The sequence below is a fragment of the Pollicipes pollicipes genome, unplaced genomic scaffold (assembly GCF_011947565.3).
Source record: "Pollicipes pollicipes isolate AB1234 unplaced genomic scaffold, Ppol_2.1 Scaffold_3087;HRSCAF=3621_pilon_pilon_pilon, whole genome shotgun sequence".
Classification (NCBI taxonomy): Eukaryota; Metazoa; Arthropoda; class Thecostraca; order Pollicipedomorpha; family Pollicipedidae; genus Pollicipes; species Pollicipes pollicipes.
In genome coordinates, this window is record NW_023596225.1 from 26,704,153 (window position 1) to 26,729,482 (window position 25,330).

The 25,330-nt window shown below is 54.9% G+C and overlaps 1 protein-coding gene and 1 long non-coding RNA gene across 2 annotated transcripts in view; one reads left to right on the forward strand and one right to left on the reverse strand.

The window, feature by feature from the left end:
* Positions 1 to 24,481, reverse strand: part of ssp6 (PDZ domain-containing short spindle 6) — a 30,262-nt gene extending 5,781 nt beyond the window's left edge. Inside the window, exons 1-2 of the mRNA XM_037212772.1 lie at positions 24,311 to 24,481; positions 5,624 to 5,743 (exon numbers count right to left, since the gene is read on the reverse strand). Of these exons, the coding sequence (XP_037068667.1) occupies positions 5,624 to 5,743; positions 24,311 to 24,412 (222 nt within the window). The 5' untranslated portion in view covers positions 24,413 to 24,481. The remainder of the gene's footprint in view (positions 1 to 5,623; positions 5,744 to 24,310) is intronic.
* LOC119090633 (uncharacterized) lies at positions 11,176 to 14,939 on the forward strand. Its single transcript, XR_005093276.1, has 2 exons — positions 11,176 to 11,803; positions 14,458 to 14,939. It is a non-coding gene; the product is annotated as an uncharacterized LOC119090633 (long non-coding RNA).
* Positions 24,482 to 25,330: the final 849 nt, after the last annotated feature.

Genomic DNA, 25,330 nt, shown 5'->3' on the forward strand with positions numbered 1-25,330 from the left:
GTGCTGGGAAGAATCCGGGAAGATGCGGAACCTGGCGCAAATCGAGAACTGCGTCATCCACGCGAGAGGCATGCCTGGCGTGCGGACCCCAGCCTCTGCTGGAGGCCGCGAGCTGGCGTGCCGCACCTGCCAGCTGCACCCTGCCGATCCCCTCCCCTCCCCCCGCCCCCCCCCCCCCGGCCCCTCTTGGCGCTGCGCCCACTGCCACAAGCTCCAGCAGGAGCCGGCGCCGTGCGCTCGTGGTGGCGCGCCTCCGCCGCCGGCGTGGCGCCGCGAAACAGAGGCCGGAGCGTCTGACGAAGGTCATACGAAATTAAGCATTTCTTTCACTTCGCGAGACCAGAACTGGATTTTTTGTTGACTAATACTCAGGATTAGCGTCGACTGGCGATTTGGTGATTGGGGTAAGGAAACAAACCACGTATTCAGGAACTTAATTCAGTCGCTGAAGTACGCGCAGTTTCCGAATAATTCCGCCAGAAACGGACGGCAGATTGTGAACCTAGGACACCATTTACATTGCAGTTCAGACGCATAGGACATAATTGTATTTAAAAAGACGTGTCCACTCCTGATCCATCTTGTGGGTGCAGGCTAGCTGCTTCTGTTCGCTCCTCCCAATCTACCCTGTGGGTGCATGCTGGCTGCTACTGTTCCACTGAACGTTCGTGCGCATGATAAGGGCGCAAAATGCATTCGTTTGATAAACGATGCATAAGCAACTACCTCAAACTGTTTTTTGACGTCATTCACACGGCGTATCCGTGAGGTTTTGATTAATCGATTGATGATTTCCATATTCAACGGACAATCGTTCATAGCTGCTCAAGTTTACGATCGTCGCAAAGGTCACGATAACCCATCATCACCCTTGGCTCGGCACCAGTGCAGCGGCGCGGCCAGAGCCTTGGCAAAGGGGGCACAGGGTTGACAAAAGGGCCTCCCAAAAATTCCCGGATATGGCCACTTGCTATTATATGTACAATGGAACTGGAATCGAAATTATAAATGAGACCATATATATGTATACATAGTATTGATCCGGGTTGTACTGAGAAAGAGAGAGAGAGAGAGAGAGAGAGAGAGAGAGAGAGAGAGAGAGAGAGAGAGAGAGAGAGAGAGAGAGAGAGAGAGAGAGAGAGAGAGAGAGAGAGAGAGAGAGAGAGCGAGAGGGAGAAAGAGAGAGAGAGGGAGAGAGAGAGAGATATATATATATACATACATATATATATATACATGTATATATATATATATATATATATATATATATATATATATATATATATATATACATATAAAATGCATTGTTCCTTCTTATAATTGGAATATCATTCAAAAGTTACCGCGAGACCAATTCTGCTCTAAGTTTATGGCAAATAAACTGATCAATCATGCGTTAAATGACTGCATGAAATGGTTCGCTGGCGCTCTTCAGTTAACAATGGTTCAGTGGACTCTTTTTAAGCCAATAAAACTAAAAAACATCGCCAGAACTTTGATCTGGGTTGTACAGATATAAGGAGGATTCCGTGAATGTAGATTAAAGATAAAAATGGGTGAACAATTTGTATTAGCATGGCCAAGCCATGTTTGTCTGGATATCTTTAACATTCAGTCAGAACTGATAAGTGGTGCAAATCATGTGACGTAGTTTTGACCACATGTGCTCGCATCTCTTCGAAACAAAAAGCTCGACGCCAGGCGTTGCAGTCTCCTTAGGCCACGCAGCGTCGGCCCCGCGGTTGGGGCCATGGCCCACGGGTGAACGAAAATGTCGACGCATTTGAAAGAAGTATCTTTGAAAGCTTTTGGACACCAAATCGTGCCTTTAGAGATATTCTCGGCGTATATTTCACCTGCGCAGTGTTTAGATTCATAACAATAACGCATCGGTCTTCACAGCACCGCGAAAAGGTGCTGGAATCTGGCGATTGAACTGGAAGAAGAAATGCAAAATCTCTACTTTCGTATTGCCATAACTGTTAATCTGTCCAGAGGATAGATAACCTCCAAGTCGTAAGAAACAGATTCGCGCAGCGTAATCTTTGAACTGTACGAATTAATTTTGAAAGAATTCATGAGCATTATTTTACGATAATCATTGTCGCGCGCTGGGCGCCCACCCCCTGGCGTCACCTGCGGTGGCCAACGCCGTTCGGCTTTGTGAAACCTGCGACCCAAGCCATCGCTAACCTTGCTCCCCGAAATTGCGGACGTGTCGTTGGAACTTTATGACGCGCTCAGCTGCTGGGGCTAGATGGCGCCGCCCGCCTCTCACCCTGGAGAGAAGGACGGGCACCGTGGGGAATCGAAACCCGTACCTGTGGTTTCCCAGACGCACAGTGGTTAACGCAGGAGCGTTTTTTACTACACTATCGGCACCCACAGCGTAGGCTCAAACCTTTTGATGGTATTTGTTCCACTCGTCGATCCTGCAAAGAATGGGCGTTTTCAGGGAAACATGGGAAGGCCCTCTGCGTGTCCCATTTCGACCCACTCCATTGAGCACTAATGGGACCCCTTATTTCTTACCGGTAAGGCGGCCCACTAAGTACAACACTACGGAACACATTATTGTTCCCGGTCAGGGGCTAAATGGCCATTCTGTCCCATCGCAGGGTGTCTTCCGGCCGTCGTTCTGGTGACACGGGGCGGCATCCCCCGGTCGATCCGGAGGCCCTTGGAGGGATGCACCATATCACTTTAATCCGCTCACTGAGGCGGGAGGCCTTCTGACTCGCGCAGTTGACCCTGGATTGACGCACGAACCCTCATTAACGCAACAACATTCCCGCCTGCAGCAGGTGCTCAAATAATTGGCACATAGATTCCAGCTGGTTTAACGACCCATGTTGGAATAGGAATAGGTGAGCCCGCCGTTCCGTACTGGGGGCCCTGACCGACACAGGACTCCCTTGTTACCTCAACATAGCACTCATCATCAGTTCTCTTGTTTCCTTCAATTGTCAGAGCGCCCCGACCGACGCAAGAGACCCCTGTCATTCGGGCCCCCGTCCCCGTCTCCGTTGAGCGAATCTTCCCCTGACCGATTCGAGGCCCCTTGTTGACATAGAATATCCCGTTAGGCATTGTGGACACCTGAACGATACAGGAGCCCGACAATGCAAATCGTGGGCCCGGCCTTGTCCCTTCTTGGAAAATGAGCTCCAGAGCTCAGACCGAAACGGAGACGACTTATCCTTGTTAGCGATCTCTGGCCAAAAAAGAGGAACGCTCTGTTTCAGAGGTCACTATCGGTGTAAGAAATCATCTTACTGACATTTAAGATCACGACCCTATGGGCGGGCGTCCTTAACATGACCTGCAGCCAGTCCTTCGGACCCTCCAGCCATCTCATCAGGCCCTTGACCTTTGGTCTCGAGAAACCTTTTCCGGCCACTCAAAAACCGCTCCGACTCTGGGTCATTTGCCGCTACAAGACCTCTGTTCGGTATTGTGACCCCTAATCGATACAGGAGCCTCTCATTGTGTCAGGGACCCCGAACATTGCAAATCACGGACCCCGGCCTCGTTTCTGCTTGGGAAGTGGGTCTCAAGAGCTCAGACGGACATGGGTGTTCGTGGTCTCCGACCGACTTAAACACCCACATTATCTCAGGGTTCCTCAATCGGTGCAAGAGGACCTCTGGCTGATATTTCAGGTCCGGTCTTACGGGGCTACTACGATTCTTTATGTGACCTATAGCCAGTCCTTCAGGCCCTTAAGCCCTCCAACCGGGCATTTCATCGTCGGTTCCGGTGGGCCGCCCTGGGCCCTATAAGGGCCTCATCGAACACTTCCCTTGGTCGGCTCGAAGCCCTTTCGAGCACAAGGCCCTTTGTTAGGCGCTATGGACCCCTGACAAATACAAGATCTCCGACAGTGTAAATCACTGGTCCCGGCTTTATAGCTGATTGGTAAGTAGGTCCTCAGGCCCATACCGACACGCAGCCGACTATGTGGTACGGTGGCACCTGACCGACATATAGGCCCATATCCACTCAGGGGTCCCAAATCGGCGTAAAGGCCCCTCTGCCCCCTTACTTGTGGCTCCGTCTTCGCAGGTCGGGGCCCCTGGATAAGACTGCGACAAGCCCTTTATGCCCTTATTAGACTCTTCAATCGGGCCCTTGATCATCGGACCCGGTAGGCCCTCTGAGCTCTTCGTGCGTCCACGCCTTTGGCCGCCTTTGGCCGACTCGGGGCCCATTGACAACACAGGGCTCCTGTTAGGCGCTTTGGGTCTCCGAACAATGCAAATCGCTGGCTCCGGCCCTGTCCCTGCTTGGGAAATGGTCCCTCAGGCCCATGCCGCCACAGAGCCTACTGCGCGTTACTAGTGGCGTCTGAACGAAATATAGGCCCTTATCGACCCAGTGGGTCCCTGATCACCACTTAGGGCCCTCTGGCTGACATAGGAGTGCACCGCTCTGAAGCCGGGGCCCCTGAATGAGACCTCCGGCTGGCTTTTCGGGCTCCTAATCGTAGGTTCTGAGCGGCTCGATGGCCCCTCGAAGCCTAAGCGGGGAGGCACGTGCCCCCTGTGCCCCTCCCTCCTGTCTGCGCCACTGCGCCAGTGGGTGAGTTGTCTAAGCATGTTCATCGAACAAGAACAAGCCACATCGCAATATTTTGCTAGCGTATTTTCTAGAGACAGCTGGACATAGAGACAGTTCGTGCAGCATTATTAGTGTAGTGTTATTACTAGTGTCAAGGGCACTTGCGTGTTATCACACCGGCAAACGACCGCCGGCGTCGTGACAGCTAGCCAATGGCGTAGATCTGTCACGACCCCGCCGGGGTCCCGGTGACGACCGAGTGCTGCCGGCGGTCTGCAGCTGTGATAGCGCACAGCACAGGCACAGCAGCCAGCACAGGCACAGCAGCCAGCGTCGCGTAGCAGGCGTGCGTCTTTCCCAACCACTGTTTGACACTGCGGAAGTCCAGTGGCCATGAAACTAAAACCTCTACGGACCTGGGCGCACTCATGAGGCAACGCTTAGGGCACATGTGACGGCTTCCCATGGTCTTAATCAAAGCTGCAATACTTCAGCATCCGAGGAAAACGCTACAGCACAATTTGGTCTTTTCACCCGCCTTGAGGCAACAGGAGATCTGATCTGATAATTCCCACTGGGTTTAACGAGGCGATGGCAGGAAACCGGACCAGACGGGCCTTGCTTCGAGCCTCCCGTACAAAACGCACGTCATGAGATACGTAAACAAATGACTCCCCATTGACCACTTCGGCACCTATCATAAGCGAATTCTGTTATTTACTTAGAGACACTTCATTGGCTGCGTTCCAGTTTACTCTTTGCATGGCCATAAGAAGTCCGGGCAGCGTTCTGAGCTAAGATGAAATTTCCCAATCTTTTGCTGCCGTGCACGATGTGAGGGGAGAGAGCAGCGCATTGAGCTGCGCCTATTCCCTATTTTCCTGCATCTCAGTCGCCGCGGCGGCGGAGAAGATAAACGCTGTGCATCCTGGGAGCAGGGCACAAACAAAGCCGATGCGTCGCTGTTCTCGTAAATCCGGTGCAAACATGAGCAAAAGCGGACGAATGGTTTCAGCGCCGCCTTGCCTCAGCTGGCCGCCTGCGCTGTCCGGGCGCGCCTCACCTGGATGGTGAAGCCGAAGGAGCCCTGCAGCTTCTCGATGAGGATGGTGCGCCGGCGGCGGTCCTCCTCGGGCCGGGTCAAGGTCGCCTTGTCGGGCCGCGTCCGCTCCAGCTGAGCCGCCTGCCGAGCGGGTCAGTCAGCCGTTAGTCGGCGGGCTGGTGCAGGTCGGCGTCGCTGATTCACGTACGGAGGGACGCTGTGGCTTTACTGTACGGGCACCTGAGTCATGCTGTGGTGCAGGGCGGTCGATATGGCGGTGGGCGGGAAGGTGCAAGGGCGATGCGCCGTGAACACTTAGCGAGGACGGAGTGGGCGGAGTGGGCGGTCACTCGCGTTATCGCTGATTAACAACCTACGCGGCGGAACCGCACGAAATTGCATACGGTCAGCCATTGTCCCACCACCTACGGGGCGCTCATGGGGGCGTCCCGTTTGAACAACTCAGTAAGCAGCTCTTCAATGCGTTACGGCCTTCACACGGCGATCTGAAGCATCGTTGGAAGACCTTTCGCGCCGGAACCCCCCCCCCCCCCCCCCCCTCCTCGACACTGACCCTCCCCCTCCAGCCGCTGCATGCGGGCCCCGCCGCCCTCCAAACACGCTCGCTTCGGCGCATGTCGGCTAAAATTAGCCTCTTTCTCCGGCCGGGGCGCTCTATACGCAACCGACAGCATGTGCCGGCCGGGACCGGCTCACTGAGTATGCATCACTCCAAACCCGGCACGTTCTCCTCCCGCGCGCATGTATAATCGACGCGCGGTCTGGTGCCGCCGCCGGCTTCACGTGCGAGGCCGGGGCCGCTCAGGCTGTGATGGTCCGCTCCCGTGCGGTGAGGGGACGGCACGCCGCTGCTGCCGTACTGTCTCGGCGCCCCCCCCCCCCCCCCTGCTCGTCGGGCGGTGATGGTCCGCTCCCGTACGGTGAGGGGACGGCACGCCGCTGCTGCCGTACTGTCTCGGCGCCCCCCCCCCCCTGCTCGGGCGGTGATGGTCCGCTCCCGTGCGGTGAGGGGACGGCACGCCGCTGCTGCCGTACTGTCTCGGCGGCTCCCCCGCTCGGGCGGTGATGGTCCGCTCCCGTACGGTGAGGGGACGGCACGCCGCTGCTGCCGTACTGTCTCGGCGGTTCCCCCGCTCGGGCGGTGATGGTCCGCTCCCGTGCGGTGAGGGGACGGCACGCCGCTGCTGCCGTACTGTCTCGGCGGTTCCCCCGCTCGGGCGGTGATGGTCCGCTCCCGTTCGGTGAGGGGACGGCACGCCGCTGCTGCCGTACTGTCTCGGCGGTTCCCCCGCTCGGGCGGTGATGGTCCGCTCCCGTACGGTGAGGGGACGGCACGCCGCTGCTGCCGTACTGTCTCGGCGGCTCCCCCGCTCGGGCGGTGATGGTCCGCTCCCGTGCGGTGAGGGGACGGCACGCCGCTGCTGCCGTACTGTCTCGGCGGTTCCCCCGCTCGGGCGGTGATGGTCCGCTCCCGTACGGTGAGGGGACGGCACGCCGCTGCTGCCGTACTGTCTCGGCGGTTCCCCCGCTCGGGCGGTGATGGTCCGCTCCCGTTCGGTGAGGGGACGGCACGCCGCTGCTGCCGTACTGTCTCGGCGCCCCCCCCCCCCCCCCTGCTCGGGCGGCGATGGTCCGCTCCCGTGCGGTGAGGGGACGGCACGCCGCTGCTGCCGTACTGTCTCGGCGGCTCCCCCGCTCGAGCGACGCACCCAGCTGGTCGCCTGAAGGTGAGGGGAGACGCCTTGCAGGAGGGCAGGAATGCCGGGACTGGACAGGCACAGTGGACCCGGAAGGGTCGGCAGACGAGGAGGAGCGGCACTTAACACATGTTCCTAAACGAAGCGCTTTGGTCAGTATCTTGGTGTCATATGTGTGGGGGTGAAGGGGGGGGGGGAAGTCCGCTGGGTTGATTGTCTCCGATAATCGACATGGCTATAGCGACATATGACCCCATCCTCATGTGCACACTGGTGACGGGGAGAGAGCACTGATGACAGGGAGAGAGCACTGGTGAAGAGGAGAGAGCACTGGTGACGGGGAAAGAGCACTGGTGACAGGGAGAAAGCACTGGTGACGGGGAGAGAGCACTGGTGACGGGGAGAGAGCACTGGTGGAGAGGAGGGAGTACTACAACACGGCAGCTGCGTAACACTGGCACTTGAGACACTACTCACGAAATGTGCATAGCAGCGACAGGTGCGCCGAATGCTTACAGAAGCGCCCCACTACGGAATCATAATATCATCGCGGCTCGGCAAATATTGATACACGCAGTGAAACAGAGTGTTGTGGCCCGCGTCACAGCCGTCTGATGCGCGACGTGTGGTGCAGTCACGGGACCTGGGTCGCAACCCCGGCGGGTCTTCATCTGGCCAGGTACACTCAGACCCAAAGCAAACAGGCCCGGAGCCAACAGCATCAGTAAGCTGGTCCCCATATCGCGGTCGCATATCACGCCGAGCGCAAGGGAAGCGCATTAGGCGTCGATCGGTAACAGGGAGTCTTGGCGCACCGGGCTATGTTCAGTGTTAGTGCCTATGTGGCGATGTCTGATCCAGTTACAGTATCCATTTCTATTTGGGGACCAGACGATAATGTCCATATGCATCGGCATAAGATGCAATCTTCCACTGCGATCAGATTGTGGCGCAGTCCTCATGCAACCATCCCTGTTCGGGGTATGAATGATGTCATCGGCTGGGCCTGGGTCGAGTCACGAGCTGGTCATCTCACCAAAAAACCTTGGCGCTGGCGGTATGTCGCAAAAGTGGTGTTCAGATCTCCATACAGCATCGCATGTCGGTGTGCGATTTCACCAAATGTCGAAGCATCGTGTCGGCGACATTTCTCAAGCCAACGGCACATAGCTCATTTGCCGCGACAGAGAGATTTAACATGTATTTTTCCGCTCTTACACCGCTCGTAAGCTTTCGAGAGTTCAAAGACGGCTTTGCCTGACAAACGTCAGCAGGCTAGGTGAGCTACTCTGTGTCGCGCTGCTTGCAGTCAGGTCAGGAGCAGCGGGCGGTCCGGTGCACGCCGGCGTAATCAGATACCCGCAGAAGTAAGTCTAGAAACGCCGAGCATTTGGAGGTGGACTTAGACTTCACCTCACCAGAATGCTTTGATGTCATCGGCTCGCCGGATATGGGGTTGAAAGCTCATTTCAACAGAAGATCCAGTTACAGTTCGACCACCCGTTCAACATCACGATCAAACGTGGGCGAAACCTTGTTTCTGTCCAATCGGTCGAGCGGAACCACATCGGGACTGTCGTTGGTTGTGTCAGCGGTGCACGTACCAGATGCCCCAGCCTCGAGCAGTCCGCTCCACACGTGAGCAAGAGCCGTTGCTCGTGGAAGGTGCCGCACGTGATGGACATCAATCACGTGCATACATCCAGGGCGTGCCCGTCCAATTACGACGGAGTCACTCTTCATCGAGCAGAGCTGCCACCGTCGCCGGGAGCATCCATTAGTTTCGGCCGCTAGAGGCCGTGGCCTCTCATTAAAGTGAGGCATGCGATCAAATTGTGCTGGCTTCCCGTGGAAATGTGGCCCTGTTGTCTCATGGATTCCGTCCCCCGTTACAGCAGGTACTTCGTAAGGCCACGGCCATTGTGAATTCGTATTCCCCGCTAGGGGCGTTGCTTTGTGTAAAGGATTGCGTGGGGAAGGGGGGGGGGGGACGAGTGCCCCACAGCTTATAGCATGCCCAGTTGCATGTTCAGCAACATAGTTAACTCACTTACTTTGATGAAAGTTAATTCGTTTTATCACTCGTCAACAAGTCATTTATTCGAGCGGCATAGTAGTGATGGTCAACAAATAATCTTTTTTTTCGATAGCAATTTTGTAATTTTAATTTTGGTATCGGTTTTGATGGTAAGACACCAACATATCTTATGTTCCGTCTATAACACATCTCAGAGTTTCTAAGTCGGCTGATAATTCGCTTCAGATAATAATGATTTCAGGCTGAACAAGGGCTCTGTCTAGTTTTCAAAAAGAATCAACACCTGGACCCAATGTAACGTTCGGTTCATCACGAAACCAGCGTTCATTTCACCTGGGTTTAAGCACAAGTCTGCCTAAAGCATGTCCAAATTTGAATCAATATCCGTTAAACTTCTTTTTATATTTGGGAGTAAAGCCGAATGAATAGGAAGAACCCGCACTTCTGTGCGATCCTGACTAACGTTGTCAACCCTGAGGCTACTAACGTTCAACAATACAGCCTGGTATCATCCAAGCTTTTTAGCGCATCAAGACAGTACGATTCACTTTCATATGTCTTGTTAGTCTTTTTCTGACACGTTTCTACAGTCATATTCTTTTTTGTAATCGACGCAACTGTCTGCATGGTTTCTCCTCGCATGATTTGGGTGATTGCTTGTCTTTGCCCGCTCTTGTTTGTCCCTAAAAGTTGTGTATTTTTACATTCAACACAAATTGCATAAAAACAGCCTTGTCACCTCTACGGAGGTTCATCGTAAACGCAAGCGACGCTAGAGGGGCACCACGAGACCGGAACGATGGGCCTTTCTTCCGCGTTGGGTGGGTCATTAGCCCACATGATCAGTAGACGACGCCTGGGTGAAAGTGGCCCCGTGTGTTATAAGTATGCCTGATTGATGCCCATTTAATGCCAGGTTGGGCGAATGCCGCAGCATGAGCGTGTGAAGTAAATGGCTTGACAGTGCACCTCCGGCGAACTCCAAACTTGTAATACATAATTTAGTTGTGTCGATTTGCCTGAATTCCAAAACGTTGCTCAATCAAAAGGTACGTTTTTATTCAGGAAATGGAGGGGTGGAATAGGACGTTCAGTATGTAGCGCAAGAGGTTTGCCACGGTGCTGCAGATGCGGACGGTTGTTTGCACATCGAACGGTGCACAGTATGTTGCTACAGATGTGAGATGGATGGAATTGCGGAACATATTTGCGTCGCTTGACTGCGGAGACAAGAGTGCTGGGATAAGCGCGCTGCATGCGGTAATCTCAGATGCGCCGAATTATGCGCATTTCACGGGATGTGAGGAAAGACAAAGATCGAGGATGAAATCTGAGGGAAAAGTCGGTATTTAATGTTGGGGGTGAAGAAAACGGCATGCATCACTATCTTTCCAAACATTTATTGTAGTTTGGTGCACGTGGGTGACAGTGAATGACGATCAGAATTAACTACGACACCAAAGGATTTCGATGCTGTTTGAGACATTTCACGGATCCGACGCGGCCATTTTCCACCTTGCACGTAAAGAAGAAATATGCATGAACTGTGAAACACTATTTATACCACAGTGTTCGGAAATATCCAAAACGCTCAATAAGTAAAGCCTTGCAGCCTGACCGTGCGAAGCACATAAATTTTGTTAATTTTAGGTCGGATATTTACCCTGAATGGTAGCTGTGACCATATGAAATAATTATTCAATCATGACCACTCATTTTGATGATCTCTTTTATGCTGTTAACGGCGGGTACCGCCTCTATTAAGTCTTCTTAAGCCGGTAGTGTAAGCTACATATGAGTAATTCCACGTGCCATATGGGTTGATTACACACAATACAAGACGCCAGTTTTGTCTACCAGTGATCAAATCGCACGGCTAAAAATACATTTGACGCAAAATCCAGTGCCTAGTGCGACATAATGCTATAAAATTAAACCTCTTGAAACAAATTGCACTCAATAACTTCACCATTTATCGCGTTCATTTGCACAGTTTGTTCTCAACTAGCCATAATACGATAAATATTACCGTAAAGACATGTCCGTGGGGCGCCTCGAGCAAACCACACCAGGCAGGTGGAGGGACAAAATGAATGTGGCCTGTTCGAGACCGTTTCGCAGCAAATCTAGGCACTCGCACTGCACGTCAAGGGCACGCAGCCGAAGGTCAAATCGAGGTCGGGGTGGATCACGTGGCTGTGCAGTGCGAACTGGGCGAAGCAAAAGTCGCTCGAGGAAATCAAAAAGCAAGGCGCGAGAGACAAGGTCAAAAAGTAGGAAAAAGTCAGGCCATCGGCGGTCCAAGAGCAGGAGGTCCAAGAGCAGGAGATCCAAGTGCAGGAGATCCAAAAGCCAGAGAAGTAGGAGGAAGTCATCTCGAAGGAGAAAGAAGACACGACGCTCCTGCAGCAGAAAGCGGAGTAAAAGTCAAAAGCCACCCTCCAAGTAAGAACTGTTGATTGTACTATTGTTTGATATTCGATCGATCCGCCTCATTCCAGATTGTAGGCAGTCTTCATGATATGCATTTTACGTGGTATAAACTCTAAATTAGTAGACTGGGGCGAGATGCACTCATTAACGTTCAACGAGAGGCTGTTGATATTCAGCAAACCCTATGACTTTTAATAACAAGTCGGGTATCGGCGTGTCCAATTCCGTAACTCAAGCAGCACTCTCCTAAGACACCCCAATTATACTCAAAGTTTTCAAGAATATTTCATAGGAAGTGGAAATGAATAGCCCATCCGAAAAGGACATTTTACACCATGCCCATCTACCACGAGTAGAACATTTCCGTGGATAAGGCGATACTGAAAGTTGAGACAATGCTCGTATGCGTTTTGCATCGCAATATAATGTTCGTTGCATTGCGTGCAATGTCATCTACACACTACAGCCTTTTGCTCAAAGTGCCCTTCATTCAGCACTATGTGCGCCCGGAATTTCTGAACATCGACAGCTGAAATACTTCAGGATTATTCTCGGCACAGTTTTATGAAATGGACAGCTCTGACTTACTTTGAAACGGTTCTGCCGAACAAGACAACTGCAGAGCACGTGCTTGAGATACACGTTTTGGCCCCCATAACGCGTTACGTGCCATAAGCTTCTCCCGTCAACCAAAATGTGTGTGTAGTACCATGAGGCTGTCGTAAGATGCAAAAAGGCGCGATGTATTTGTGGTATAGTGGAGCCAAGTTTTAGAGTTTCGTTGTCTAAGGAAAGGCGTTCATTTATGTAAGCCACAGAAGTAAACCATTTAGGTGCATTGCCTCACATTTTCTGTCGTTTTTTTAGAAGCGCTTTGGACATCGGAAGCGTGTACATAACCCTAAGCCATAAACCGTGCACCGACCAATGTCATACTTTTGCTGAACGTTTCACACTTGGACAAATATCGCCGTTGCTCTCCCACCTCCCGTTTTGGGCTATATGTTTGGACGCCTGTCGCACAACTTATTTTTCTTGTATTTGTAAGTGATTAGCGGTGGTTTGGCGATTGCAGTTTTCATTTGTGACTGATGAACACCCTCGGCTATGCATTACGCGTCACTTTTTCCTCATGACGTCACTGGCTCTCGGCTCACGTCTGACGCGCTGAAAAGTCTGTGAACGGGCGTGACGCAAGCGAAGTCGAAATGAGTTTGAAATGTGTATTGTATTCTCAGCACCATTGCGCGCTATTGGACATGCCAGTACAAATGCACAGGGGCCTTTAGTTAACAGGCTATCAGAACCATGATGAAAAGTCGTGCGATACTGATAAAATCATGCCGGGCGCTCCACTCGAGACAGCCATCTTGTTCATGTTTACCTTACGTATTCCGCATGTCCAAGTTTTCCATTACCGTTACCAAAACGAATAAAGGTAACTAGCCTGGATGAAAAATGATCGCTTCTACCATTTTTTTGGTCAAATTATTTGCTTGGACGTGAAAATATCGCATCAGCGTATCTGGCATGTTTATACGGACGAAACTACATCGGCATTCCGAGATGAAGTGAGGTTCTGACAAAACTAAATCTTTTCAACACGCTGAGTTATGCCCAACGATGGGGTTACAGGTCTGACATAAGGCACGGGGTTCGATTTCCCGCGATACCCGCCCTTCCTGCTAGGTTGAGACCCTGGTGACGTCACATTGCCTCAGAAGCTGAGTGCGTCGTAAATCCCCAATCACAAGTGCGCAGCCCTGACATACCTACACATATAGGGACTTTCTCGACAATAGAGCCCCCATTAATATAGTTCGCGCACCTGCTCCCACTATTAATGTGCTGGTGTTAAGATAGATCAATGAGCCAACAAAACAATGATTTCGATATAAGGATGCCTTCCTTTATAACTTTAAAAAAGCAAATTATTCTCGGCTAGCGGACGATTACACAGCTAAGCACTGTAGAAGCCATTTTCACCATTTAGCTTGCACTGAAGTAATCGAAGCACGATGTTGGGAGTGATCAAAATGCTCTACGAAGCATCCTTACGGGTTCGGAGCTGATGCATTTACGGCAAGCACACGTACAACGATCCGTTACTTTTGGTAGGTTAGGCCAGACCTACATAGAAACATGCCTGAATAGCAACGGCTCAATGCATATCTCTGATATCGACTTGTTTCTTCCATTCGGTCCAGCTCAATGTGTCGTCCCAGTGTCCAGATGTTTGTGCAAGCTCATTTTTACCTAGCTTTGGTGAGCAATAATTGCCTGGCCGCTTTGCAGCTTGACAAGCAATATCGCCCTGCTGCGAAGCGATCATTTAGTTTAACTCATCAAAGCTAAGCTAGCTGAATCAAAACAGCCTTACACAAACATGTTGCGTGCTTGCGAGCTAAAACCTTTAGTGTGAACAGATCACGGAACTATTTATGCGCGCAGTAATCTGGCACGTTTAAACATCAAATGTATATGTCTCACAATTATATAATAACGAAAATCATTCTGATAAAGGGACTGCAATGATCCTGAAAGTTTATTGAGGGCCTGTATTTTCCTAACCATTCTTGTGTGCCCTGTTCTTAAACAACTACATTTATATTACTTTGAAGGTGTGATTGTCGCCGTGCAAAAGTGATGATATTCTGTGTTTCCAGACCGATGCAGACTACATTCTACCCCCAGTTCTAACCGATATGGATTGCTGCAGCAAGATATATTTTGAAATGGCAGCCATCACAAGAATTCGCGAGTCGGTAGGTTTGGACCGGTGGCGTCATTGATCAGTCGCCACGTTCTTATGCTATTGTACAGCAAACAGTCCTGCTGCCGAATCGCCATTTGTCAAGCACATGAATAAAAAAGCGTGGCCGCAGATGCTGCATGGCTAAGGCTCTCACTTCCTCACGGACGATATAAACCCTATATCTCCTATGGATTTACGCAACACGATTCATGTCACGTGCCTTGCTCACCCATTCACAATAGCATACCATTCCATGCAAATAATGTTTCTTCTGCATGACGACCTACACAAAAATGTTTCAGCAATAAAATTATGTCGCAAACGAAAGCTCGAGAACAACCCACAGGCCAGTTCGCATCCAACTGGGAGCTGCGAATATATTGCACCCGTCCACTTCAGTCTGTGTTTAGTAGGAGCGGGGCCCTGCCGCACACTGTCTCTGAATACCTAGCGTCCTTCAACAGGGGCTACCTCCCGGCCTCAGGCCCCGCGGCCGGGCCAGGCCTCACGGGTGGGCCGGGACCACCAGCCCGGCCGCCAGGCGCGTGACGGACCCACCCAGCGGCGCCGGCTGGCACGCTGAGAACGGGGCTCTGTCGGCCTCACGGCGACCGCGGACGAGTTTGACTGACTGCGGGAAGCCGCGCCAGCGTCGGCCACGCCGGCAGACTGCCGGCAGCGGAGCTGACAACACCCGCCACGCCAGCGAACTGCCGGCAGCGGAGCTGACAACACCCGCCCGAACACCCGCCCGCCTGAACACCGAGGACGGCCAACTGGGGAGAAGTCGCTCACACCGAGTGTCAGCGACGGCATTGCCAACACCCGCCCGTTCGAGTGCTGAGGACGGCCATCTGGGAAGATGTCGCTCACACGGAGTGTCAGCAACGGCGCTGACAACACCCGTCCGCCTGAACACCGAGGATGACCAGCTGGGAAGATGTCGCTCACAACGAGTGTCAGCGACGGTGCTGACAACACCCGCCCGCCTGAGCGCTGAGGACTGCAAACTGGGGAAATGTCACTCACACTAAGTGTCGGCGATGGCGCTGACAACACCCGCCCGCTTAAGCACTGAGGACGGCCATCTGGGGCCATGTCACTCACACCGAGTGTCAGCGACGGCGTTGACAACACCCGCCCGTCTGAGTGCTGAGAACGGCCAACTAGGAAGATGTCACTCACACGGTGCGTCGGCGACGGTGCTGACAACACCCGCCCGCCTGAACACCGAGGACGACCAACTGGGGCGTTGTCACTCACACGGACAGCGGTCTGCCCAGACCGCACCGACCGTGCGTTCAATCATTCAGAGCGGGGCCCGGCTGCAAGCGAGCGAGTTCGGAGTGGGTACCGTCCAGATCCCTAATAGATCGATCCGGATCGGGATAACGACAGAGCATGGACTGGTCGATCCGGATGGGAATAGCGGCAGAGCGTGGGTTGATTGATCCGGATCGGGATAGCGACATAACATGGAGAGATCGATCCGGATCTGGATAGCGGCAGCGCGTGGACTGATCGATCCAGATCGGGATAACGACAGAGTATAAAGTGATCGATCCGGATCGGGATAGCGGCAGAGCGTGGCCTGATTCGGACCAGGATAGCGGCAGAGCGTGGACTAATCGATCCGGATCGGGATAGCGGCAGAGTGTGGACTATCTGGCGCAGCGGACGGGGCCACTGCACCGGACAGCCGCGAACAATAGCCGATCCGTCCAGCCAGTGCAGACACTCCCCGACGGGAAGCATGGGAGCAGGGCTGCCCTCCTTGATCACAGAGGAGATAACCGCTGGACGGGACCGGTCTGCCGCAGCTTGCCAGCCGTGGAATTCCCTCGGTCGACAACGGGCATGCCCAACTATGCCAAAATCGTGCTGAGCATGAAGTAAATAGGCCTCACCCGTCGACTAACAGTGAGCGAATTCCTTCACCGTCGTGCAGAACCTCACCGAAGCTTTGCGGCAGCGATGCAGATGAAACCATGGCGGCAGACCAGGCTTGGACCCCATCGAAACACGCCATTTCCATCAAAAATATAGCTTCCCACCGGAAATCAAGTGCCGCTCTCGAGGAAGATGTCTGTCGTGGCGTCGCCATCTGCATACGCGACGTCAGAGTCCGGTGTTCGCAGGCGACGACGTTCGATCGGATCACCCGCCGGTGGACGCGGCAAGCCGTGAGGCTGGGTGGCGGCTGTGGAGCCACATACCCGCCGTCGGCCGGGTAATACCGGCCGCTGTCCGAGCTTGCGCGGCGGTCCGTTCCGGCTGTCCGCCGTCGGACGCCGTGATTGCTACCCGCGCGGCACAACCGCCCATCAGCCCTACCAGTGGCGTTATGCAGGGCACGTCGAAACGGGACACGGAACGGACTCGGGCGGATTCACGGAGGCGGACTCGGGCGGCGGACTCCGGGGGCGGACTCGGACGGCGAACTCACGGGGTGGACTCGGGCGGCGGACTCATGGGGGCGGACTCGGGCGACGGATTCACGGGGGCGGACTCGGGCGGCGGATTCACGTGGGCGGACTCAGGCGGCGGACTCACGGGGCGGACTCAGACAGCGGCCAGGAGAGGGGCTTCCTACGTGGGGCAGTCACCATGGTTGGCACGGCACACGGAGGTGTGTGCTAGCGCGCTTTGGAACTCTGCCCTGGAAGCGAAAACAATTTGTGTTCTCGATGACTTGATTGACTTAGTGATGGACTGTTTGTGTTCTATATTCCAGGACCCCAGTAGCAACGTGAGGCGGTTTAGATGGCTGCTTATTAGTATGGCGGAGGTCGCAGCAATTCACAAGTTCCAGTTTGAAACGTAGTCTGGCGTTGTAAGCATGGAACTGTGGACTTAACCAAACCCACGCCACATTGTGCGGATTCGCGAGAACTCTATTGCATCTTTCGTAAATAGCAAAATGTAATCAACCATCCGTTGGGACTACCACATCACGCAATAAGCCCTGCTAGCGGTGATCAGGAGGCGTGGAGCGGTGCCGTGCCATGCCACGCCTGTGCCATGTCAAGCAGCCATGACAAGCGTGACACATTCCAGCAGTAATTCACGCTCGATCCGTCACGGATATGGTGGTGGGAGAGAGGGGAGGGGGTGGCCAGTGCGAGGCCGGCATGTGCGGCCGCGTGTTTGCGTGGTGCACACGGACGGGCGGTTTCAAGTACAGCAGCACCCGGACTTTATCTCCGGCAAGGTGGTGTCGGAAATAACGCCATCTGCCCACCTCTACGATTGGCCAAGCGTAGGTGGCCGGGGGAGGGCAATGCCGGGACGAGGCAGCTTTTCACGATCACGCCATTTTCACGTTGAGTCCGTGTTTTAACCTCCGGACTCACATCGTAAATGAGCATAGCACAAGGGCAAGGTTCAAGTGCTGTCCGGCATGGGAGCCGCTCTAAAATGTCAGCACTGCAATGTGCTGACCTGGGCCGCGGCTGGACACATGGCTTTGCCCCAAGCTGATGTGTGAACCAATCAGACTTCGGCGTCGGACGGAAGTGGTAAGTTATTGGTGCTTAATGGCTCGCCGACTGCCAAGGTCATTTTGCGTCCAGTATTGAAACTGGATGGCGGCTCACGAAAGCAGCCGCCGATAAAATCGAACTGGTGCAGCGCAACGTGCTCCTACCTCCACCTGGCAGCACCCCGGCCGGTGCTCAGTTAAGACCCAGCCGGCGGAGCGCGGCGGCGGACGGCCAGCTCGACATTAGCCCTCCCGGGACCAGTTCGTCAGCACTTTATGGACGCGAGCTCGGAAGCTCGGGGAGGAGCAGCAGAGGAGGCGAGCGGGGGGGGGGGGGAGGGCTGGGCGGCCGCGGTGATCACAGGCACGTGGCCGCTGATGGAGAGTCCGGGAACGGCCGAGGTGGCTGCAGATCGATGAAAAACTGCCGAACACCGCGCTAGACCGCCTGGCCGCATCAGGCCGCGGCCAGGGAACGTCCGCTGCGGCTGGCGAACGCCTGCTCGCGATCTGGAGGCAGCCATCTTTGCCGCATCGGCTGCGGGGAGGGACGGTGGTGAGCGCGCTCACCGGGTCACTAAGGCGATGAGTGATGGTCCACGGCTCACGGCGTCAGTAGAGCAAGGAGGGGCGACAGACTAGAGCGGCCAACCGAGCAACAATCCCCGGAAAAACGGCCGCTCCGCTCGGCTGCCGACCTTGCCACACCGAACGGCGATCGGCTCTGCTCGGCGGCCGCTCAAGGAAAACCGACGGCCCGGCCACACACGGCGTCGCGGCGGCCGTCACATCCCGGCTCGCGGCGCCAGGGAGGTAGCGGCAGCCTCGAACGACCGGCGTTCTGACCCGTGACGGTCAGTCCGGGGGTCACGACGGTCGCGGCGGTCCGGTGGCTGGCGGCACACGGCGTGGCTGGCGCCGCCGGGGCGACCGCCGCACCAGCCCGGCCGACCACCGGCTTGTCAGGGGCACGTGTCACCGGAGACTTCGCCTCACCCGAGACTGGCGGGCTGTTCCCGGCCAGAGAAGGACGGGAAGTCACGACTGATGACTGCACGAACTGCGTCTTCGTGATTCCCTAGTCACCATGTAACGAGTCGCGGTGTCGATACTAACGAGTCACGATTTCACGAGCCGCAAGTCATGTGTGCAGCAGGTCGTTCAATATCTTCCCCAGGCGGAAACTATGCCTACATGTGGCATAGCGAAGGCAAGCCTATGCCTAAGCGAGGGTGACTGGCAGCTACATGGGCCAAGCTGAATTCTAAACGATTTACGGGGTTATATAATTGATGCAACGACGCACTATGTCACGAAGGCTGATCCATAGCCTAGGTCGATTTTTTGTCACCCATGCCGCCCGACGTGGTCATGCCACGCGGACTGAGACAAGGAAACAGACTGGCACTGGGTGCGGCCTCCGCTGCAGAACCTTTTAACGTCGAATGCCCAGCGTCCCTGGCGATCCGATTACGGTGCGGTGAGTGGTCCACGTCCCTGAATCGCATTGAGACATGTGAAAAGGCGAGACAAGGACGCATCTAGTGCTCCGATTCACGTCAAGAGGCCGCGCGTGCCCGGGGGCGAGGTTCGGACGCCGCCTTCAAGGATGCCAACACTTTGCATGACTTCCGCGTGGCAGGTCGTGAGCGCGGCGCGCCTCCTCGTCTCTCCAGCTGCTTAATGCCTGCGCTTAATGCTTAATGCCGCGGGTGACGGAGACGCTGGTCGAACGACAGCTCGGTGTCCGCCAGGCAGGCCGTGTCTGTGCGCCGGACATCGCCGGAGCAGGCGGCACGGCGCCTGGTCGCGCCCACCAGGGGGCGCTTCCCTGACGAGCCTCATGCTAATCAGTCCGTGACAGAGTCCGGTCAGCCGACGGTGCCGCAGCTGGACGCGGCGCCGGGGCCGTCGGACGACTGGAGACGGACGCTGAGCGCGCTCACTGAGCCGGACGTCCAGGGACCGCGCTGGAACGACCAGGACTTCCAGATAGCAACGTAGGGGAACGGGGAAGCGGGGAGGGGGCTGGGAGCAAAAGCACGTCCCTTCGCATGCTCGTCGAGAAGTCTGTGATGTACGCAACACAAGTCAGTGGACCCTCTTTGCCGTACCTGTAGCACAAAGTCTCGTTGACAGATGGCCCCTCCCGCGTGACTGGTGGCCCCTTCCGCGTGCACGGTGCCCGTCCGGTGACCTGAGGTGAAAGGCAATCCATCGCGGTCACCGGTAGGTGACAGACGGCGCGTTTTTACTCACGCGCATGATTGATGACCGACAAATGACTACTCTCAGTGAGCTGGTTCACCACGCAAACGAGCTCGATGAGCTGGCAAGTACACGCACGGCGTGTGACATGACCTGGAAACGACACGCGATGTGGTCGTAACGCAGGAGAGCCGTGATAGGGTCGGAGTCCCAGCCGCCCTCGGTCAGGCAGCCCACGGCGCTCCCCCAGGCGTGAGAGGGTCCGAGTCCTAGCCGCCCTCGGTCAGGCAGCACTCGGAGCTCCCCCAGGCGTGAGAGGGTCCGAGTCCTAGCCGCCCTCGGTCAGGCAGCCCGCGGCGCCCCCCCAGGCGTGAGAGGGTCCGAGTCCTAGCCGCCCTCGGTCAGGCAGCACTCGGAGCTCCCCCAGGCGTGAGAGGGTCCGAGTCCTAGCCGCCCTCGGTCAGGCAGCCCGCGGCGCTCCCCCAGGCGTGAGAGGGTCCGAGTCCTAGCCGCCCTCGGTCAGGCAGCACTCGGAGCTCCCCCAGGCGTGAGAGGGTCCGAGTCCTAGCCGCCCTCGGTCAGGCAGCCCGCGGCGCTCCCCCAGGCGTGAGAGGGTCCGAGTCCTAGCCGCCCTCGGTCAGGCAGCACTCGGAGCTCCCCCAGGCGTGAGAGGGTCCGAGTCCTAGCCGCCCTCGGTCAGGCAGCACGCGGAGCTCCCCCAGGTGTGAGAGAGTCCAGGTCCCAGCCGCCCTCGGCAAGGCGGCGCGCGGCGCTCCCCGCGCTCCGGCTCAGCCAACAGGGTGTTTCCATACGCATGGGCTCTTTCATCAAGCTTTGATTAATTCGGATCGATAGCAGCAGACTGCCGCTACAAGATGGGAAATCGGATATCACCAGCTGATTGATGGCGCTCTCGCCTTTTGACGGTCGACGTCCAGGACACGAAGGAATAATTGATGAACGCGACCAGGTGCACCGCACGAGATAAGCAAACACGGTGGGGAACTGACTCGCTTTTTAACACGACCTATTGAGGGGCCTGTTTGAAACAAACCATATTTGTAACAGTCTAGTAGTAAAACAGAGTATCAAACAGGGCCATGGCGGACAAATTGCTTCGTATAACAGCGGCTCACAGAAAAGTGCCATAGTTCAAAACTCCAAAAATGAATGCCTCAAGTGAGTGGAGCAGGTTAGTTGTTAACTGCGACAGCAAGCTCGATATGAATACACCAGTAAGTTGTCATTGTTTGACATGACGCGTCTGTATATCCCCGAAACCTAAATATACGCTGTCTCGCGGTTTCACCTACCATTCTACAGCCTACTTGTTTGGCTTATCTCCTATTCCCCTCTCGCTTTCTCCTCTCCTCCTTCCCCTCTCACTTGTCTCCTCTCTTCCCCCTCTTCCTACCCTCTCTCTCTCCCTCTCATCCTCTCTCGTCCCTCTCTCTCTCTCTCTCTCTCTCTCTCTCTCTCTCTCTCTCTCTCTCTCTCTCTCTCTCTCTCTCTCTCTCTCTCTCTCTCTCTCTCTCTCTCTCTCTCTCTCTCTCTCTCTCTGCCCTCTCTACGGCCTCTCCCCTGATCACTCTCGGAGGCGGCGGCCCGGCCCTCCGGCCGCTGCCGTGATGCAGATGTGGCCGGGCGGTAATGGATCACACGCGGCGCTCTTTACCCGCCCCATAATCGATTCGATCCCGTCTGGAGGCGTTTGGTAAACGGATCGCCCAGACAGAAGGGTCACGGCCCACCCATTTCACACCGTTATAATTAACCCTGGCCCTCCTCTTCTCCCAGCCTCCTCTTTGAAAATTCCCTCGTCTCTTCCGAACCTTCTCTTTCATCAACATCTCTGTCATTTTCGCTCATTTTTTGTTTTCTCCCTAAACGAGCGCTTTGTCTGTCTGTCGGACTTCTCCCTTCTTCGGTTTATGCCAGTCATCCTTCTCCGTGTACCATTCGTAGGTCCACCTTTTGGTCTGCTGTTCGATCCCCGCCATCTTTAGTATCCGCCGAACCCGTCTGGTCTGTCTGACCGTTTGGTTGCTGCCGTTTGGTTTGCCACTTGGCAACATTTGGTTTGCCATTTGGTTCAGTCCCAGAAAGTGGCGGTTTAAGTTCCAGCTTTGTCCTGACAAATGTAGGCTTAGGCCCACCCTGATGTTAAACAAATTGATTTAAATCGTAGGCGACCTTTCCAAGCATTATTTCGTCCGTGGTCAGCCTTAGTAGCAATTTTCACGATGGAGGAAAATCGTCTCTTGGCAAGAGCAAGGAGGTTCATTAAACAATTTCCGAACATCATAAACAGACAAATATCCCTGAGCATGATTGCGTTTGAGGTTGGACAGGAGGGAAGGCATGCTTGAATTGGAGCGAGCATGCTTTTACAAAGTATGACGACTTTGATCTGGCAAGGTTAATCAAGCAAGGTTCGGCACACGATGACGTCACGAAACACGCATCGCGGAAGGGGAACTTTCCCTGGCAACGTCACGGTATGGCTTTCCCTAGGACGGTTTAACCGGGGAAAGACTGTGGTTGCGTCACCACTCACCATGCTCGAGACGGTGCACGTGAGCAGAGGCTGTGATCACGTCACCTGCTTCGACAGTACGCGTGGAGACGGATCGTGGTTGTGCAATGGAGTCTTGGGCGGCACCCACAGACGCGCTTTGGTCCCTACATTACGCCTGTCATCTTCTGCTGGACGGTCATTTCTGGGCACTGAGTGTGAATATAATAACAGAAAACTCCCGCCCGCTGGCCGGGAGTCCATGACCAGCCATGCACACCAGCGTCCGCGCAGCTGCCAACTTCCCACCCCAGACATTCTGTCAGGGTCCCACCATGGTCCCACCACCAAATGGCGCTCGTCTAAAGGCGACTGGTGTGCGCTGGCCTGGCGCGAGCCTGCGGAGACCCAATCCTATGACTCGCGAGGATGGAATGTTCCCGCTGACGTCGCGTCCGAGTTCCGGGCCAAAGCACGGGTCGGCCGGGCCGGCCAAATGCGGCTTTTTGCGAACTTTCTTGTTATGGATCCGTCAGTGTATGCGCGTCTGTGCTTTACTGGAACCACAGGACGATGGGATCAGGAGGGCGGCCCAGTTTAAATGCATATTCCACTTACGGCGTTTTGTGCTCACATAACTACGGGTTCGCGTCGGACGAAAACAAGTGCTTGAAGAAAAGGGCACTCTCAAAAAGTGCTCAGCTACGTTTCATTGCCCATGCTGTTGGCGGAAGCAAAGGCTCAAATGCTGGAGCACGTCCTCGCCAAGTTAGAGGGCTAGCCAGTCACGGATGCCGTAAGTGGGGTAAGCAATGTACTGAGCAGCGGCTTGTTACGGCGGGCTGAGTTCAATGCACGTGCCAGTTTCTCGTCCTGCACAATGTCCGTTTCCAAAATTAAAGGCTGTTTCGCAGTGTGCTAATCATCTGTGTTACACCTTAGCAGGCTGCTGTTTATGGGCTTCTAACGGAGTTCGAAATGGGTTAAAACGACAATGCTAGGGTTTAGAGTTAAGACAAGGTCGTAAGAGCTTGGGGTCCATCTCCACTTTTTGAAGTTTATAATATCCGAACGGTAATGTATGAGCCAATGCACCATTTGCTGGTATACCCACACCTCTGGAATCATTGTCACAGTTTCTTCTCCGGACGTTTGCAAAAGCTTTACCTACCGGGGTTTACCTGGATTCACCTGGCACCATAGGTTCTAAGATTGAGGGGGGGGGGGGTGCGGAGCAAAGCAGAATTACAGTAGAAACTAGAATCTGAGCAGCCTTACCTAAACATGACGTTTTGAATGGGAGCACGTAGAAAACCTGAATTCTACGTGACAGCTTATGAGGGTGAAGTAATTCTGGGAAATTTGAGGATATGTTTCCCCAGCTCCTCAGTAAGTACACACATGCCCTACAGTGCTGAGCCAGCCATGGTCATGTGAAGCAGTGAAACCCCATTCCAGCACCGCAGCAGTGAAACACCATTCCAAGCGTACCAACTGCTAAGCGACCCTACACACGCCGGCGCCAGGCCATGCCGCACCCTTGGCCGAACGCTGACCCACCTGGGCGTCGTCCGGCGCGCTCTCCGGCTGCCTCTTCTCGGGCGTCTTGGCCGCGAGCCGGCGGCCCGACTTGGGCGAGAAGAGGCCCTCCCCGGCCTGCATGGCCGATGTTGTCACCACAGGCGTGCCGAGCCGGCGCGGCCCTCACTCGCGCCGCCTCGGCTGGCGCCACGGGCGCCGACAGCACCGCCGGCCAGCCGGCCACGACCGCCACGGCCGACGGGATCGATAGGGCTCGCCGCCGCCCGCCGCGACATCTCTGGACGGCGCGACGAACTGGGCAGCGGGCCAGATACTGGCGACATCTGTTGGTAGATTTAGGGAGCAAAGGGTGCGGTGCAAGCTGGATGCGAGAATGTCCCGCCAAACAAAGTATGTAGTCAAAGGAAAGGCCACGCCGCTCCACCCCTTCATCGAAAATTGGTCCAATTCCTTGAGATTTTGAGGATAGTTTTACGTTTGGCCTCGGTGAGTACAATTCTGGCTAACGTGCCCGCTACGCAAAACTGGTCGGCATCCACACCGTAGCGGCATGCGTCTGCGTGCATGAGTAGCGACCAGCAGCCGGTAAGGGTCAGGCGGTGTCTTCACTACTGCAGGCCTTCAGTGCATCCAGCCCAGACTAACACTCCCTGATACCGGCCTTCAGTACATCTACCCCATAGCAATCTCTGACACCGGCAATATCCCGGCATGGTCCTGCCCGTCACCCTCAACCGCTCACAGGCGTCGCTGCGTTGCTATTGGTGCTGATTGGGCGCCCAAACATCGCGTCGGCCATTCAGACAATACTGAGGGTGAGAAACTCGTGGGTCTGCAGTCTTTTTTACTCATTATTGGTGCCACGTACTGGCCCGCCGAAGGAAGCGGCTCATCAAATGCACGCTCCTGTTTTTACAATATAGATCCTGATAGCCGAGCCGTCAGTGTTTAAGTTTGTTTCCAGTTGCTGTTAAAACGGTACATACGAACGAGATCTGGGAAACTCTCATACTATGACCATCACGCGGACAGTGAACT